Source organism: Cetorhinus maximus, chromosome 8 (assembly GCF_964194155.1).
Source record: "Cetorhinus maximus chromosome 8, sCetMax3.hap1.1, whole genome shotgun sequence".
Taxonomy (NCBI): Eukaryota; Metazoa; Chordata; class Chondrichthyes; order Lamniformes; family Cetorhinidae; genus Cetorhinus; species Cetorhinus maximus.
In genome coordinates, this window is record NC_135886.1 from 111262749 (window position 1) to 111282342 (window position 19594).

General features: G+C 45.8%; 1 protein-coding gene across 7 annotated transcripts in view; it reads left to right on the plus strand.

Moving 5' to 3' along the window:
• Positions 1-19594, plus strand: part of arhgef9a (Cdc42 guanine nucleotide exchange factor (GEF) 9a) — a 404937-nt gene that overhangs the window by 266616 nt on the left and 118727 nt on the right. For 6 of the 7 annotated variants that reach the window (XM_078547438.1, XM_078547441.1, XM_078547439.1 and 3 more), the window contains one exon: positions 8955-9084. In XM_078547438.1, coding sequence (XP_078403564.1) covers positions 8955-9084 — 130 coding nt within the window. Of the gene's footprint in view, positions 1-8954; positions 9085-9334; positions 9532-19594 lie in introns of those variants that run through there. The other variant, XM_078547440.1, reaches the window with a different exon arrangement.

The following is a 19594-nucleotide window of genomic DNA, read 5'->3' on the forward strand; positions in this document are numbered from 1 at the left end:
CAAGAAAAAGAGGTTAGAGGCTGGAGGTGAGAAAAGAACTGCACATAAAGTACTATTTTGCTTTTTTTTTTCTTAGTTTGATGTAACATTTTCCTTTCTTCCTATTTTAGTTCTGTCTCTATTGTTGTATCTTTTCTTTATTGATCAATGCTGTTTATTTGGTTTTATAAGGAGAGGTAAAGAATGTATTTATGAATTTGCTGCAAATGTCAAACAGAAGGAATGCTCCTTTCATTGTTTCTCTTTTTTGCAGGTATTCAGTACCTGTTCTATTTTTCTCCATTTCTCTCATTTACCCAACGCTGCTCTCCATATCTCTATTGTTTGTTCCCAATCTTTAGCTCTATCTACCTCACTCTTCCTGTTCACTCTGCCTTATCTAGAAACCTTAGATTGGACACCAGGGCTGGGATTTTCTAGCCCCGTTGTGGTGGGAGCCGCTGCGGGACATTCGGCAGCCCAGCTAAAAGTCCATTGACTTTTGGGGATGGAAAATCCCGCCCCAGATCTTCAATTTCATTATGTTAAAAATGAACAGTCAAAGTCAAATCAGGATTTGAATTTTTATTGTGCGCTCTTTGAATGTAAATTAATTGTATACCACAAGATTTGAAGGAAAAACTGGGAATACTGGGATTTTCCAAGTCATTACTGCTGTCAATCCTGAAAGACTTTTAGAAAATGGATGTGTAAAAAAACCGCTGGTGTCCACTCTTCCCCTGCGCCTCAGCTCAATGAATTTATATCAATGGTTGAGCTCCACTGATCAGGTTGATTCTTGGCCTGTGCTGAAGCTGCTGATCTTAGCTTATTGTAAAGGCAGAAATTATACAATTGCTCTCAGAACCTGTTGATTCACAGCAACGGCTCATTCTTGTCCTTATTTGTGATTCACACACATCTCCTTTCCAGTTATTCACTGTGTAGGATTAAGGGAATGCATCCAGGTTATTCCTTCCCCTCACCAGCTCAAGGTCTGTGAATATAATTTAGGATTCCCAGTTTAAGAGCAGCTTCCATGTGGTGGGTAAAATAGCTTCTGGCCAAAGCCTTTGTTTTACCCAAGGTGACCTCAGAGGTCACATGACTATAGCAAGTCACAGCACACAAAAGGCAGTAGTGTACAAAGGCATTTCTCCAAACATCCCTGTTATGTTCCTTCTCTGTCGGGTCACTTTGCTCACGAACATGCTTGCACACCTATTTACTGGTAGGTGAGTTGGCAACAATATACTGTAGACACACAGAGACCAATATAAGATGAAGCACATGCTGTTTATTTACACAAGTAACAGAGCACTAACACAACGTGTGCTTCTCCAATGAGACCCTGCTCTAAACTACTGATTAACATTGTAGCCCGCGCTACACAGCAATTGGGTAATACAGTCACATGGTCAATCTGTTCACATTCTCTTAAAGGTGTATTGCACCTCAGATTACCACAATCCCCCTTTCATAAAAATAAAAAACAAATTGCATGCACTAACCTTTGCAATTGCATGTTACCGACATAGATGGTCTATTAAGAAAATCATCATGCATGCACATAAATCTATTTGTTCTTTCCAGTCTGTTCTTGGATATCATGTATAATAGCAACTCTTTAGTTTGCTTAGCTTGATGTTCATTACATGCACTGCACTGGCTAATGTGGTCCTTAATCTCATTGCTCATGTTTGGCCAGACTAGACTTCCTCAGACTAGATTCGATTCCTTGATGGCTTGTGTGGATGCACTGCAACGTCTCTTTTCTCATCTCCTTAAGGATGATGACTTTGTCCCTTTGTATAAATTGCCATCTTGGGCAATCACTTCATCTCTGTATGCCTAATACTCTCTTTTAGCAAAAGCTGTGTCCTTGATGGTTTCAGGACATCCTTTCATCACCACTTCCAGTCGCACTTGGAGAGTTGCATCTCGTTATATAGTTTGCTTGATCTGAGCAAGAAGCTTGTCTGTCAGATTCATTGCCTTTGCTGGGTTGATGATTTCCAGGGCGTATCGTGCAGTTGCTTCTCATTGAATCTGGAAGATTTCACACTCTGAACTAGCGTCATCAACTTCCTTCAAAGGGAGTGTGGCTCTTGACAGCATGTCGGTGATGTACATCTGCTTCCCTTGCTTGCACTTCACTTCCAAATGTTATCTCTACAAATAAAGGAACATCCTTTGCAGATGCTTTGGAGTAGATAGAAGCTGATTGAGAAATATGCTTTGAAGTGGCTTCTGGGCAGGCACTACCATCACTTTCTCTCTCCCAAACAGGTACCCATTAAAATGTTCATAAGCAAAGACAACAGCCAAGCACTTTTTCTCAATTTGTGCGTAGCGTCATTCAGTTTTTGTTAATGCTCTGGATGCAAATGCAACTGGTTGCCTTTGCTACATAAGATTGCTCCAAGTCCTATTTTGCTGGCATCACACTGCAGAATGATTTTGTTGTTGATATCATAGTACCTCAGCATTGTTGTCACTAGTTGTTTGATGCAAGTGGAAGCTGCTTCTTGTCCCTTGCCCCAATACCACTAAACATTTAGAGGAGGCGGTGGTGTAGTGGTATTGTCACTGGACTGGTATTCCAGAGACCCAAGATAATGCTCTAGAGACCCCCATGAAATCCCACCATGGCAGATAGTGAAATTTTAATTCATTAAAAAATCTGGAATTAAAATTCTTTTGATGACCATTGTTGATTGTTGTAAAAAACCCATCTGGTTCACTAATATCCTTTAACTCTTCCATTCTCACCTGGTCTGGCTTACATGTGGCTCCAAACCCACAGCAATGTGGTTGACTCTTAAAATGCTCTCTGAACATGGGCAATTAGGGATGCGCAATAAATGCTGGCCTAGCCAGCAACACCTACATCCCATGAACGAATATAAAAAAAAAATCCTTTGCGATGAGTTTGCGTAGAGGTTCACACTCTGATGACAAATTGGGCAAGAACTTGCTACGTAGTTCACAAATCCAACAAATCTTTGAACCATCTTCACAGCTGTTGGTTGCTGCATCTCTGCTACAGCTCACACTTTATCTAGATGAGGGAGAAGTCCTTTCATTGTCAATATATGATCCATGTACTTGACTTCAGTCATCTTCCGTTACAGATTTTTTCTTGCTCAGCTTCAGATTCATCTGGCAAACTCTCTCTGGCAGTCTCATTAGATTCTGATCATGATTGTGATGGCTTCATCCATTGAACCTCCACATCCACAGACTAGCAGATCATCCACGATTGTTTCCTCTCCTGGAAGATCATTGACTATCTCATGCTATCCATGTTGATACTCTTCAAAGCAGTAGAAACACCAAATGGCATGCGCAACCATCTATATCTCGCAAATGTCATTCAGAACTTAGTCAGAAAACTACTGTTTTCATCCAACTTCACTTGCCAGTATTCACCTTTCACATCTGGGGTGGTAAAGGTTTTTGCCTTGGCAAGCTGTGATAACATTCCTTCAATGGTTGGGATAGCGAGATCTCTTCAAAGCTTTATTGAAGTCCTTTGGACCTATACACACTCTCAGCTTTCCAGGTTTATTCACTGCTTCCATGCTGCTAATCTAGTCTGTAGGAGTTGTCACTTTCTTGATTTCTCCCATGCTGTCAAGCTCGTCTATCTTGTCTTTCAGGCTGGACTTGAGGGCAACTGCAACTCTCCTCGGGAGGTGCTGAACTGGTCTCACACTTTCATCTCCTTCAAGATGATATTCATCAGGAAAACATCCAAGACCTGTAAAAACAACTTTGTAATTTTTTAGGATCTGTTCAGCAGTCAATGGCTTGGTGCCATGCGTAAAACTGCAACCCTCTTCTGGTACATGGAGAATTACCAGTCCAAGCTTTTGAGTTGTTTCAGCTGAGATGAATGGACTTTGTATAGTGTCTACTGTCTGGAACTGTAGATCTTCTTTCATTGCATTGGGCTGACAGATTAATTTGCTCTCTTGGGCTGAGCAGCGTTCTATTATGTAGCTTCAACTTTACCTTTGATGGCTTCATTTTTGGATCAACATCTTGAGCCATTTCACATAGGTCTGTGAAGTTCATTATGTTGCACCTAGCACCAGTGTCTATCTGACACTTTATATTAACTTGATGGTCTCCTTCTGCAGTCATCATTCCACTAGTCACAAACTATGTTTTACCTTGAGACTTCTCGGTGCCAAACTGTTCTAGGGCATAGAGTGATTCATCAGAACTATTGTCCGACATCTCTCCAGCAACCATCTTCTTAGGCTTGCTTTTCTTCTTTCCAGCAAAACACTTGCTTGCAAAGTGATTCCGCTTTTTGCAGTTAAAGCACTGCTTTCCCCATGCTGATCCATGTTTCCTTTTCTTTTGCGTGGTGTCCTCTACAATAGTTACATCCAGTTCTCCGACCTTGATTTTTCTGCTGGCTCTCCTGTGAATAGTTCTTCCTTTTCTCCAACGTCTTGTGCTCGAAAGGCCTGAACTGAAAAGCCTCGTCGGTTCTCCCATCAATACTCCTCAGTTGATGATTAAACACCTCAGAGCTTCTGCACATGTCAATATCTTTCTTGAGAGTAAGTTCCTCTTCTCTCAGTAGATGTGCTCTCATGGCAGGATCCTTTGTGCCTAAGACAGTCCTAGCTCTGATCAGATCATCCTTGAGTTTCCCAAATGCCCAATATTCAGCTAGATGTCTCAGTACAATGGCATACTGGTCAATCTTCCTGAGCTCTGGTGTTGAACACGCAGCATTCATAAAGAACATTAGTAGAGAGTTCAAACTGGTCTTCAAGGCCTCCAAAATTTCACAAGACTAGCTTTTGTGCTGCTCAGTGAGGCCTAGGATGCAATACAGCTTGTAGCACTCTTTCCCCAGCATTGATAACAAAGTTGCTGTTCTTATTTTTCAGGCTTCTTGTTTAACTCTGTGGCAATTTTATTACTCTGTCTTCCGAGACTGGAAGAATTTCCAATTCATTCTCAAATCTACCTTCATCTCCATAGCAGCCGGTACTGGAATGTTCAAAGCCACATTGACTCTCCCAGCAGGCAATGTCTAGTACAAAGTTGTAGACTGAAGTTTTAATTATTCTCTACTGTTTCTCACACCAGGTGGCTCTCTTACAGTTATCAAAATCCACTCAATTTCAGTTGCACACTCCTGACACTGTGTTCCATGTGGTGGGTAAAAGAGATTCTGTCCAAAGCCTTTGTTTCACCCAAGATGACCTCAGAGGTCAAATGACTATGACACACGATTACCTCAGAGGTCATATGACAATGCAAGCCACAGTACACTAAAGGCAGCAGTGCATAAAGGCATTTCTCCACAAAGCATAGAACATTTATGGAACTTTGAACCTTGCTAGTCTAGTGGGGGCTTTGTTCTACATTGGGCAGTGCACTTGCCGAATGAGCTATTGAAAGTACCAATGTCCCCACTTTGAAAGGATTGCTGAAATTGGGTATTTTCTTTATGTGGAACAAGAGCAAAATCTCATTCTTCCCCATGTTACCCTGTAAAATGAGGTTCTTACATGTGATTCTATGAATTAGATACTGAAACACATGAATAAAGGTTTTAGAAAAAGTATATTAAAACCACCAGTAGTTAAAAGGAAAATAATGATCTTGAAAGATATCCCAGTACGCAGATCTTTGCAGCTAATTTTCCAAAAAGTTGAAATTTCCCTGAGAATATTTACCTAGTTCTGAGATTTTGTTAATTAACTGTTTTGGGAGGGGTTCTTTCTCCATCTTCCGAGATCATGCTTCAATCAGCAAGACATAAAAAAGAAATGTCAGGCAATGCTGAACAAATAATATGGCTTTTTTTTGATAGTGTGTCACTTCTAGACATCTTTGTCTCAACTCTTCACTCACACACTTCATAAATGACTTGTACTCTAAATTTCAGTTTATCAAATTGTTCATTTTGAATATTTGAGGTCCCGATTTGTTTAGGGTCTTGCAATAATAGCTGAATAGGAAACAGATTTTTCAGAATTTAACCCCCCACACCCCCCCCCCACCTGCCCAACTCAAACTGCGCCTCCTTAGATTAAAATTCAGCCTGAAGTGTCTTACGCTGTAGGCTGTTACAGTCCTGTATGAAATGAGTTTTCGCAGTTTCAAAGCAATTCATAAGAGATAAGAGCCCACAGCATAAAACTGCTTCTACTTTGGCATTAAACTAACAATCTCATTCAGAGAGATTAATACAGGAAGAAAATCTTGCATTGTTATTCTAGATTACTCTAATATTATTCTAAGGCTGGAAAAAGCAGCGAGAACCTTACTCTTCATCTATTATTGTGATACCCAAATTGAATTGGGACCTCAGATGCTCAAAATGAATAGCGTTTCATTCAACACAGCTAAGATCCCTCATGCTGAATGACATAATTAAAATGTCATTTTAAAAAAAAAAGATTCTTCATAATTTAACATTTCTTTAAAGAACAATTAGAGAAACCTGCCTCCAATCCACCCATTTCTAGCTTTAACTGATATCGGAAGTTGATTGGCAGTCAACCGACTCCAAGGAGGTGGGGTGGAAAATAAATATGAGAATGAGGTTGAGATTCCAATTGAGACCCAGATGCCTGTGTCTGAGAAGCTTTTAGGATCGGGCATCCCCCACAGCCTTCCCCCACAAGGCCCCCAATCCCACCACCGGCCCAAATTCACCCCTCATCAACATGAGGCCTCCGATTGTTACACCCATCCTTTGAACATTGATTCCCAACCCTTGCACCCTCCATAACCCAGGTCTCTGATTCCTCACCGTAAGTATCTGGCCTCCACTGCTGAGATTGGCAATGCAACCAATTGACATGCCCCTCCTCTTCCCACCACCCCCTCCCCACCATGCCCCTGGTGGGAACTTACCTGCTGCTCAGGCCTTCATTAACCTCCTCTGACTGGAGGCCAGCATGCCATCAAGCTGGCTTCTGGCCAGGGAACCCATCAGTGACATCACTTTGGAGCAGGGGAATCCCTAGCTGTGGTGCCTTGTGACTCCCTCAACAAATCTGTTCCCTGAAGGTCGAGTACCATTTTCCCATTGCATCTTATTAGTTTGTCCTGGATTTGTTTGAATCTAAGTCCCAGAATTGAATGTCAAGTCTATTTTGAACAATTTTCACAGTTTGTTATTTTAACCTCTTCATCGTAGTCATCAGTCCCTCAAAACGAGGATGACGTCGGCCAAGCTGCATTTTTTGTGTGCCCTCTGGTGACTCGGCAGGCTAATCCTGGAGCCACAGGTCTTTAGGCAGAGAGGACAAGAGTTACCCTGAGGAAGGATGTTCCTTGAGCTGTGATTCTGCTCTTTCTCCTTCCACTTTAGTTGTTTCTCCACAGCAGAGTTTATGCAGTCAGTTTCCAACTGTGTTGTTCCCTGTTGGATGAGGCACTGCAATGTGACAAGGTTAGCAACAAGTCCCTCCCACGTAATTATGTCAATTTGTCCCCATTTCAATGAGGCCTTCAGAATGTTTTTAAAATATTTCTCTGTCCTCCTTGAGATTGAGTTCCATCTTTAAGTTGTGAAAAGAGAATTGGCTTCAAAAGCTGTTTATTTGACAGACAGATGCGGTATCCAGACCAGCAGAGCTGATTTCAGATGATCATGCTTTCAATGCTGGAGGAATTGGCTTTAGTAAGAATACTGGAGAGAGAATGTTCACCTGTCCCCCCACTTTACGTATCCTGTGAATCTATTACTGTTATTGCCTTTTTTTTTATTCATTCATTTGCAGTTTTTATTTATTGCCCATCTGTGGTTATCGAAGGTGCAATACACCTTTAAGAGAATGTGAGCAGATTGACCATGTGATTGTATTACCCAATGGCTGTGTAGCGTGGGCTACAATATTAAACAGTAGTTTAGAATAGGGTCTAGTTGGAGAAGCGCACACGTGTTAGTGCTTTGTTACTTGTGTAAATAAACAGCATGTGCTTCATCTTACATTGGTCTCTACGTCTGCAGTATATTGTTTACCAACTCACTCACCAGTAGATAGGCGTGCGACCGTATTCACTGAGCAAAGCGACCCAACAGAAGGAACATAACACCATCCCTAATCGTTTTTTAGAAGGTGAATGTGAGTCACCCTGTTGAAATGCTGCAGTCTGTGTGGTGAAAATGTTTCCAAAGTGCTGTTAGGAAGGGACCCAGGATTTTGACCCAGAGATGATGAAGGAACAGCGATATATTTCCAAGTCAGGTGGTGGAAGGAGTGACTGTTTAAACTGGTGGATCAAGCTGCTTATTTTATCCTGGATGTTGTTGAGCTTCTTGACTGTTGAATATACAGGCCAGCCAAATAATGAAATTGATACATTTCATGTGGCTGTGTAAGTGGAGTGGTCAGTTCTGCTGTGCACAGTTAAATTAATGGTCACTACACATCCTATTGCTCTCATATGAAATTTTAACACTCATTTACACCAGTCATCATCGCAGTGAGATTGTTAATTCGGAGCTAATTAGTCCTAAATTAGGCAGAATTTTGTCTGTTAATCACTGGATTAAGACAGTAAACAGAGAAAAGGAGACTTTCGTCCCATTGCTTTAAACTGGATTTAACCCTACTGGAGGAAAAAGGCTAGGGTACAACTCAATCCCCAATTTCCAGAATGTGTGTTCCTGCTGCAGTTGGGTGTAGCTATAATAATATATCAGCTGCTCTGTTGGCCCATTGTGCTTGCATTAGCTCTTTTAAAGAGCTATCCAATTAGTCCCACACCCCTTCCCTTGCCCCACAGCTGCACATTTTTTTCCCCTTTCAAGTGCATATCCAATTTCCTTTTGAAAGTTACTATTCAATCTGTTTCCACCACCGTTTCAGGTTATGAATTCCAAATCATTACAACTTGCTCCATAAAAAGATTCTGTTTATCTCTTTGGTACTTTTGCCAATTGCTTTTAGGAAGAGATATCAAAACTTGTTTTTATTCCGTTCCAGTGATTATAGGTATGTAGCTGCAGCTTTAGCAGTCATGAGGAATGTGACCCAACAAATCAATGAACGCAAAAGAAGACTGGAGAATATTGACAAGATGGCTCAATGGCAAGCTTCAGTCCTTGACTGGGAGGTAGGCCTTTCACTGTAGGCTGTGAAACATTTCAATACTAATGTTTAGTATAGCATTTTAACTTACAAAGTTTTTTCACAAGTTAAAGAATTCAATTTAAGCAATTACAGTCACTCAGCACAATCAATAATATTTTAAATTACCTTTCATATGAAAATACTGCCATTGCTATGAAGTCAGTCTAAAAATTACATGATTGTAACTATAATAATGTTATATATATACTTTCATATTCTTCTTTCTTCATTAGATTCCATATACCATGGCTAATTTTCACAATCAAATGAGCAAAACCACTAGAGAAAGACTGTCCATTTAGATCTCCTTTTTGAATCATGTAGTTTTTTTTTATGGTTCCCACTATTCCCTATCCTTAACCTTCAGTTTTCTTTTATTCCTCATTGACATTAATCATAGGCTGAACTTTCAGGCCCTAATGAGTGCCGGCAGGGAGGGAGGCCTGGAATCTCACGAGCTGGTGTGCTGATTCCCTGGATCCCTGCAGGATGGGTGTGGCTGTATGACTACCCGCCTGTAAGCAGTGAATAGCCAATTCAACTAAATTAAGGTCTATCGTACGAGGCTAACTGGAAAATTCAAACTTTATTCATAAAAATCTTCAATCACATTCAAAACCATTTCAAAAACAACATTACAAGGGTACAATCCAGGCCAAACCCCCACAAAATGCATCACCAGGTGCATCAGCACAAACAATACCACAGTCACCCACAGCCCTTCATCTTGATCTGTACAGCCCGAGGGGCTCTAAACAGTTCCCAGTCTCTCGGTGCGCTGTGGTAGAAAGGTCTTAGACAGCGACCCTTCCCCATTGCGCCTTTGCGGCAGCTGCCCCAAGCTTTAGTGCGTCCCTCAGCACGTAGTCCTGGACTTTGGATTGTGCCAGTCCGCAACAATCGGTCGGGGACAACTCTTTGTGCTGGAAGACCAACAAGTTTCGGGCAGACCAAAGCGCGTCTTTCACCGAGTTGATGATCCTCCAGCTGCAGTTGATGTTTGTCTCGGTGTGTGTCCCTGGGAACAGCCCGTAGAGCACAGAGTCCTGTGTCACAGAACTGCTCGGGATGAACCTCGACAGCAACCACTGCATCTCTCTCCAGACTTTCTTTGCAAAGGCACAATCCACAAGGAGGTGAACAACGGTCTCTTCCCCACCACAGCCACCTCGAGGGCATCGTGCAGAGGGGGTGAGACTCCTGGCGTGTAGGAAGGATCTGACGGGGAGGGCCTTTCTCACCACCAGCCAAGCTACGTCTTGGTGCTTGTTGGAAAGTTCTGGCGATGAGGCATTCTGCCAAATGACTTTGACAGTCTGCTCGGGGAACCATCCCACAGGGTCCACCCTCTCCTTATCCCTCAGGGCCTCTAGGACGTTACGTGCTGACCACTGCCTGATGGACTTGTGGTCAAAGGTGTTTTTCTGCATAAATTTTTCCACCAGGGACAGGTGGTACGGCACGGTCCAACTACTTGGAGCGTTCCGCGGCAGCGTGGCCAGACCCATCCTTCGCAACACCGGGGACAGGTAGAACCTCAGCACGTAGTGACACTTGGTGTTTGCGTACTGAGGGTCTACGCACCGCTTGATGCAGCCGCACACAAAGGTGGCCATCAGTATGAGGGCGATGTTGGGCACGTTTTTTCCCCCTTTATCTAGAGGCTTGTACATCGCGTCCCTGCAGACACGATCCATTTTCGACCTCCAGATAAAGCGGAAGATGGCTCGAGTGATCGCCATCGCGCAGGAGTGTGGAATGGGCCAGACCTGCGCCACGTACAGCAACAGCGAGAGTACCTCACACCTGATGACCAGGTTCTTACCCGCAATGGAGAGGGAGCGTCGCTCCCACATGCCCAGTTTCCTTTTCACCATAGCCACTCGCTCCTTCCAGTTTCTAACGCATGCCCCGGTCCCTCCGAACCATATCCCCAGCACCTTCAGGCCGTCAGCCCTGACAGTGAAGGGGACAAAGGATCGGTCAGCCCACTTCCCAAAGAACATGGCCTCGCTCTTCCCACGATTTACCTTGGCTCCCGAGGCCAGTTCGAACTGGTCGCAGACGTGCATCAGTCTGCGCACCGACAGCGGATCCGAGCAGAAGACGACGACGTCGTCCATGTACAGGGAGGCTTTTACCTGAGTGCCTCCACTGCCTGGGATCGTCACTCCTCTTATGCCCGGATCCTTCCTGGTGGACTCGGCAAAGGGTTCTATGCAGCACACAAAAAGGACAGGCGAGAGAGGGCAGCCCTGCCTGACTCCAGATTTAATCGGAAAGCTATCTGTTTCCCACCCATTGATTGAGACTGCGCTACTGATGTTAGTGTAGAGCAGTTGGATCCAATTTCGAATTCCCTCCCCAAAGCCCATTTTGGAGAGCACATCCCCCATGTAGGTGTGCGATATTCTGTCAAAGGCCTTCTCCTGATCCAAGCTGATGAGGCAGGTATCCACACCCCTGTCCTGTACATAGGCAATCGTATCCCTGAGCAGCGCCAGGCTGTCAGAGATCTTCCTGCCTGGCACAGAGCAGGTCTGGTCAGGGTGAATCACCAATTCCAGAGCGGATTTGACCCGGTTGGCGATGACCTTGGACAGAATCTTATAGTCCATATTCAACAGTGAAATGGGTCGCCAATTTCTAATTTCCTCCCTTTCCCCCTTGTGCTTGTAGATGAGGGTGATGATGCCTTTCCTCATGGATTCTGACATGCTGCCGGCCAGGAGCATACTCTCGTACACTTCTAGCAGGTCTGGGCCGATCAAGTCCCACAGAGCCGAATACAACTCCGCCGGCAGGCCGTCGCTTCCGGGGGTTTTACTCTTCTCGAAGGACTCGAGGGCCTTAGTCAGTTCGTCAGGGGTTAGCGGTTTGTCTAGGCTCTCCCGAGTACTGTGGTCTAGGACCTCCGTGATAGAGGACAGGAAGGACTGGGAGGCCGTGCTGTCCGTGGGCTTCACGTCATACAGTCCGGCATAAAAGGATTTGCTGATCCTCAGAATGTCGGACCGTGATGACTTTACTGAGCCGTCTTCTTCCTTCAGGCTGCTGATCACAGAGCGCTCTCTGTGTACCTTTTGGAAGAAGAAACGTGAGCACGTCTCATCCTGCTCCACGGAGCGGACTCTGGAACGGAAGATGATCTTGGAGGCCTCCGAGGCAAAGTGCGAGGCTTGCTGGCCCTTCACCTCTTGGAGCTCCTCCTTGACATCGACCCCCATCGACCGCAGCCGGAGCAGATTCTGCATCTTTTCCTGGAGTCGGGACATTTCCCTCTGTTCCTTTCTAGCTTTCTGGGTGCCTTTGCGGATGAAAAACCTCTTGATGCTTCCCTTGATCACTTCCCACCAGTGTGTCAGGGACTCAAAGAGGGGTTTCACGGTTCTCCAACCTTTGTACTCCCTCTTGAGCTCCTCAATGTTCTCTGGGGTCAGCAGTTGCACATTTAGCTTCCATGCCCCCCTGCCCACCCTCAGGTCTTCCTCCAAGTGGCAGTCCGCCAGTAGGAGGCAGTGGTCAGAGAAGAACACCGGCTTGACCTCGGTGGATCTGACTGTGAATGCACGGGACACAAACAGGAAGTCTATCCTGGAACGAATGGACCCGTCTGGCCGCGACCAGGTGTATCTACGCTGCGCTCCGTCTGCAGGGTTGCTGAAGACGTCGTGCAGCTTGGCATCCTTAACTGTTTCCATCAGGGATCTGGACGTAGCGTCCAATCTGCTTCCGGCCCTGCCGGATCGTCCAGCCGCATCGATGATGCAGTTGAAGTCCCCGCCCAGAATGACCGGCCTGGAGGTCGCCAGCAGCAGTGGGAGCTGCTGAAAAACCTCCAGCCGCTCAGCCCCTTGTGCCGGGCCGTACACGTTAATTAACCGGAGTGGAGCGTTCTTGTACATTACGTCTGCTACCAGGAGTCGCCCGCCCACCACCTCCTTGACCTCGGAGACGGTGAAGTTGCCTCCCCGCAGCAGAATACCCAGGCCGGAGGAACGAGAGTCGTTTCCGCCCGACCAGATCGATGGCCCGTGGGACCACCATCGTGACCATTGCCTGTAGGAGCTGAGGTGCGGTATCGCACACTCCTGCAGAAACAACAGGTCAGCTTTGACCTTGGCAAGGTAGTCCAAGGTCGCAACACATCGCGTAGTAGATTTAATGCTACGCACATTTATGGATACAATCTTTAAACCCATATTAAAGCATTTATTCTCCTACCAAACCCACTGTCTCTGAGAGTCCCAGACCTTTAGTCTGCTCCTTCATACCCGTAGTGAGCTCAAATTCCTTCACTTTGGATGGGCTGAGGTAGATCTCCTTGGCCGTGTTCTGCTCCAGTGGCATCTGGAGGTTCACGTAGTGAGCGGATTTTGAGATGACCTTTGCTGGAGAAGCTTCTCCAAAACTCACCCCCTCTGGGGGGTTGCTGTTCCTGGCTTCCTGGAGCTGGGGTGCGATGATTGCCTCACTGCTCCCAGATTCCAGGGGCTGTGGTGCACTGGCCTCCTCAGGTTGCAGGCAAAGTTGGGGTGCGTTGGTCTCCTTGTTGTCTCCAATTTTCTGGAGCTCGGGTGTCTCGTCCTCCAACGCCCTGGAGCTTTGCCGCCTCTTCTGTCGGTGCCGCTCTGGCACTTCCTCATCCGAAGAGCTGCTGCCCTTGTCATCCGTGTCGGATGGGAGACGCCTCTTGCCGCTTCTCTGGGAAACGCCTTTGCTTCTTCTTCGCTCCCTCTTACTTTTCTTGTTCTTCACCGTCCGCCACTCCCCCTGCTGCTTTTCCACTGCTGCCTCCTCCTCCATTGATTCGCTGTCCTGAGGACTGGAAGGTTCAGGGGGTGGTGCTGTTGATTGGCTCTCTGTTGCCTCAATCTCTTTCTCCACCTTGTCTCTCTCTGTGTCCTCCTTTGTCCCGTTGAGCTCCCTGGGGGCCTTGGTGGTTGGAGTGACACGGAACATTTCTTCTGCTTCCCCGTGGTCGGCTTTGGCTGCCTGTGCGTAAGTACGGCAGCGTTTGGGGCAGGTCCTGTAGAGGTGACTTGCCTCGCCACACAGGTTGCAGCACTTGGCCTGTTTGCAGTCTTTTGTCTGGTGCCCTTCCTGTTTGCAGATCTTGCAGAGGGAGGCGCTGCAGTTGGCCGCCACATGACCAGCCTTGCCGCATGAGCGACAATGCTTGGGTTGCCCAGCGTAGACCAGGTAGCCACGGTTTCCCCCGATAGCGAAACTGGAAGGAGGGTGGAAAATGGCTCCCTTACCATCGGTCTTTAGCGTGACCTTAAACAGGCGTTTGCCTGTCCAGATCCCCAAGTCGTCTCGAATCTCAGTGCCGCTCCCCACCTTATCGAAGTACCTGGTGAGGAAGGTGACCACGTCGGCGACAGGGACGAAGGGGTTGTACACATGCACCATCACCTCACGTTCCCGTTGCAACGGCAGAGAAAAGTGCGGCTCCGCCGTCAGGATCTTCATCTCCGGCAGGTCTCTCTTCTCCTCGAACACCCTCAGGAGCCGGACGCAGTCTGCCACTTGCTTGAACGTGACGTCAAAATAACCACCTTTGCGGGAGTCGTGCAGGGTGAAGATCTCCGTAGCTTGGAAGCCGCACGCCTTCAACAGGATCCTCCTGGTGAAGAAGCCCCGATCCATAGGTGATCCTCCTTCGTCGCTGTGGTTCACCGTGACTCGGACGGTGATAGGTAACCCACGGTATGAATTCGGATTGCGATTGGTTTTCGCCCTTCCATCCCGACCTTGCCATGGCAGGACCATGGTGTCGCCCCTGCAACACTACACTTGATCTTAGCCAAGAGGCCGAGAACTGGAAAATTCAAACAAGTCAAAGAACAGTGTAGCTGTCTGGATGTGGCCTCCCTGGGCCAGACTATGAGGCCAGCCCTCTGGGCAATCTTAGAAACCTTCATGGCCTGCCTAGCTTCAACTGCAGCTGCAGCCCTGCCTGTGGAGGGACCCCTCTCCACAATCGTGGCCCAGCTGCTAAGGCCATTGTTTAATTTAATTTTTTTTTTAATGAAGAGAGAGTGCCTCCATCTTGGGTCACATTTTCTCTCATTTGCATAGAAAGGCAACCCGCTGCTTCTCCTGAGCTGACGAGTTTCCTATTGGCCCTCCTTGAAAGCCTATCCCCCATCCTTAATTCAACATCAAGCCTGCCCTCTAAATATTAATTGGCCAATTCAGGGAAAAATCACAGCCAGGTCACTGTTTCTCTCACATTTCCACTGTTCTCACAGCAACTCAATAAGCCCTTCCAGATATTGCAATGTGCCTTCTGAGCTACAGCATGATTTATATTCTTGAAATTCAACAAATTCACCAAAAATGCCAAGTTAGTTTAAAATCTGGATCAATAGCTACAAATACCTCTGGACTTTCTATGTATCATAATCTTCAATTCTGAACTTCCAGCTTCGCTGTCTCTTTGCTATCACTTTTCTCAACCTTGGTGACATCCTGTGCGAATGTGCTGCTGTAAAATCAACACATTTACAACAATCACAATTTCGTAAAGGTTTCTGGAATTAAAAACAAACCTTCACATTGTCTGAATTCTGCCAACATGTCACCTATAATACCAAATCAATTAAAATATTCTGGCTGCTTGAAAAAATGTTAAAATTGGTAATGGCTGAACAGAAAATTACCCAGCAGTCAAGCCCAAAAACATAAAGTGTGGTTCAAAAATTTTCATTTTTTAATGTCCACTTGCTTTGGTGAAAATTAATGAGGAATAATTCAGAATGAAATGGTTCTGTTTTGTTGCATTATTGCAGTTGTTCATTCTTGGGGTCAAATCTTTGTTGCTATTGTAGGGATACTGAGTAAGCAAATTACACCAGCCTAAGTACAATGAGAAAGGTTGCCACTATTAATTTAAATCAAGACTTAATGATTGAGTGTGTAGGTTAATGGTTAGGATGGAACTGGTCAGGATAGGAGGTGTTACAACTGACTTTTATCTCAGACGTCAATGCAGTAAATGTTTTTTTCTGCTGCTGCTGCCCATCCCCCACATCAAGCCTTTACAAACTCAACAAGAGGAAATTCTGTATTTATAAACAATATGACAAATATGATTTTATTGTCACTGGCCATAAAGTTCCCAGTTTGTTAATCATCAAATTTCAACAACTTCCCTGAAGAGGAAAGAACATCTTTGCCAGTCATATCAGAGACTGAGATATGGTTAAACATATTCTAACATTCTTTTGTACCAACTTGACACTCCCCTATGGTGAATACATTCAATGCCATTGAGCAAATAGTTAAGTAACTTATCAATCATACCATTCATAGGAATTGCATCTTGATTTGTGAAATTGTAGGGATTGCCTCATCCAGGCTCATAATTTAAAAAAAATCTTTGTACTACCAGTTTTTTTCTGCACCCCCCCCCCCCCCCCGAAAGTGTTAACCAATAGTTGGAGTACAGTTCCACAGGTGGAGATTATCTTCTGGATTCTTTTCCATTTAAGTATGAGCCATGGTAATGAATGTTGGAAAGCTATTTGACCATACATATGGGCATTCCTACTGTCCTCATCTAATGTTCACATATGTGCTGTTGTAGATTCACTCAACGAAGAGCTCAGAATGTACTAGTTGTACTGCTGCTCCAGTTGCTGTTAATATTCAGAAAGCCAGTTGGAGTCAATCTTTACGTACATTTATCAGCATTCATTTACAAAGTTACACATTACAAGGATACACCTCCTATCCCAACAATCACATTTTCAGTCTTTTAGAACAACATGTTATCAAGTTTTTTTTTAAAGGGGGAGAATCATTAAATCGACACCTCCTTCTCAAGTTACCACACCCGGTACTATGGAATAGCAATCAACAAAACAAATAGAAAGCTACACAATATCATCAGTCAGTATAGCTTAAATTGTTGGGTGTCATACTGAAACTGTACAGTGCTCTGATCCGATGATGTTTGCACATGTCCACATTCACTCTCCAAAGCCACAAAGCAAATGTGCAAGTCCAGCTGGAGGCAAAAGGAAGGACCCATGAGACTAATCCCTACTATCAAAGGATTGAATTATGAAAATAAAAATCTTTTGTATTGGCTTGAAACAAACCAACGGAGAGGGAATATGTAAAATATTAAATGGTATATAAAAGTTAAACGCAGAATCCTACTTTAATATATTCATTGAATATGGCATGGGACAGTAGCATAAGACTGATGGCAGACAATTCTTCACACATAAACAGGGCAGAATTTTATGCCTCACGGGGAGAGGGGGGGTGGGGGGGGTGGGGGGGGGGGCATGCGCCTGACCTGATTGGGCGTAAAATCGTGCGAGGTGATGTCAGGTGAGCATCCCGACGTCATCCCGCACGCGCGTAATCTTCAGGTTGGCGGGCGTGTGCGGGTGTCGGAGCTGCGCCTGCCTTCAACTAAAAGGCCGCTTAAGGCCATTAAAAACCCAATTGATCCAGATTTCACGTTGCCCGCACGATTTTGCGCTCGTCGCACGGGCAGATGGGCAGCCCACATTTTGCAAAACCTCATCCAAAGGTGGGATAAAAAGGGTCAGCAGCATTGCCAGTGTGGGTAGTGAGGAGTTTAGGAGATAGTTTGCTGCTGGCTGCTTATTGGAACTTGGCAGCTTCATTTCAGCACTGAACTTCATTCTTAGCATTTCCAAGTTTCATTTCAGGGCTCATTGGTGTCTCCAAGTCCCCTGGAGAATTTTGACCATGTGGATCCTTCCGGGTATCAGACAGCCTTCTGTTACCATGGTAATGGAGATTATGGTCTCTGCTGGTGGCACCTCCTCTGAAGAGGAAGAGAGGGGCAGAAGGGAAAGGAGACCAAGTGTCCCAATGCAGCTTCCAGGGGAGCGACCTGTGGGACTAGAGGCACGGGCACAAGGGGCGCAGGGCCGGCAGGTAGACCAAGGCAGAAGGGGCCGCAGAAGATGCCATTATCCTGCTGCCAGGGTTTACAGGCAGCGATGCAGTTATCTCAATATGTTCAAGACGCAGTGCTGAAGGAGGCCTCACTACTCCAGGGAGACTGTAATGTTCATTTGTCAGATGATTGGGCCTGAGATCAGCTCCGACTGTGTGGGTGGACACCCCATGCCAATGGCTCTGAAGGTCACAGTGGCCCTCAACTTCTATGCCTCCGGCTCAGTTACGTCAAGCTGGTGACAGAAGCTCTGTTCAGGCGGGTAATGACATTTATTCTGTACCGTACGGGTGAGGCCAAGCAGGCTGAGCGAGTCAGAGGCTTTGCAGCGATTGCTAGGTTCCCCCTCATCCAGGGTGCAATCGACTGCACATGTGGCCATTAAGGCACCAGCAGGTCAGCTGTGTGCCTTCATTAAAAGGAAGGGATTCCACTCGATGAATGAGCAGATAATGTGTGACCATAGGATGCAGATTCTGTAAGTCTGCGCAATGTAACCGGGCAGCTCCCAAGACACTTATATCCTCAGACACTCCCAGGTGCCAAGGCTATTCAGTGCTCCAGCCTGACTGGATGGATGGCTGATGGGTGACAAAGACTATCCATTGAAAGGATGGCTTCTGACGCTTCTCCGCCACCCAAGCATAGAGGCAGAGCTGCGTTATAATAGGAGTCACATCTCCGCAAGGGCAGTGATAGAGAGGACCATAGGTCTTCTGAAGATGCGCTTCAGATGCCTGAACCATTCAGGGGGAGCACTACAATACCCTCCAGAGTGGGTGTCATTGACAGTGGTTGCATGCTGCGCTCTCCACAATCTGGAACTAGCAAAGGAGTGACCCACTGGAGGAAGAGGATCTTAACGCAGCTCCACAGGCCACAGAGGATGAATCCAGCAGTGCATCAGAAAAGGAGCACGGTGAGGAGAATACTGAGGGTATGGAGGCAGACCTCAGTAACCTCCAGAGAGGCAGGGACACCAGGGGCACCTTGATCCAATGCTCCTTCAGCTAGGCTGCCAAAGATCTGCTTCCACCTCATGGCAAGTCTGCTGCCTCCATCCCGGATGTCTGAAATGACCCTTTCATTTGAACCCAAAGTCCACTCAGTGTCTGTGCAATAAAGCTTAGAGCCACTCAGGTCCAGCATTACATACTGGCATACCCTGCACCAAAAAAATGGTGAAGCATACTCAGGCCATAATAACAAAAGCAAAATTTATGTAATTTTCACACTCAAAAAACAAATTAACATTGCCATCTCTGGTGTTCATTTCCACACCAGTAAACATATAAACAAAACATTACAGAACAGACGAACACCAGTGACCAGTCCCTTTTGTGCTCACAGTGCCTTAAATTTATGTTTACCAGCGCTGCCTCCACCCCCTGGCAGGCAGCATCATTGGAGAGAGCCTGTTGAATCTGATGTCATGTTGGCTTTAATGACCTTGGCGGTGGCCTTTGGCCAGTGGAGCCTTTGCTGGCCTCGCCTGGGAGGGAGCGGCCAGTGCTATGACTTCCATCTCCCCAGTCATCACAGC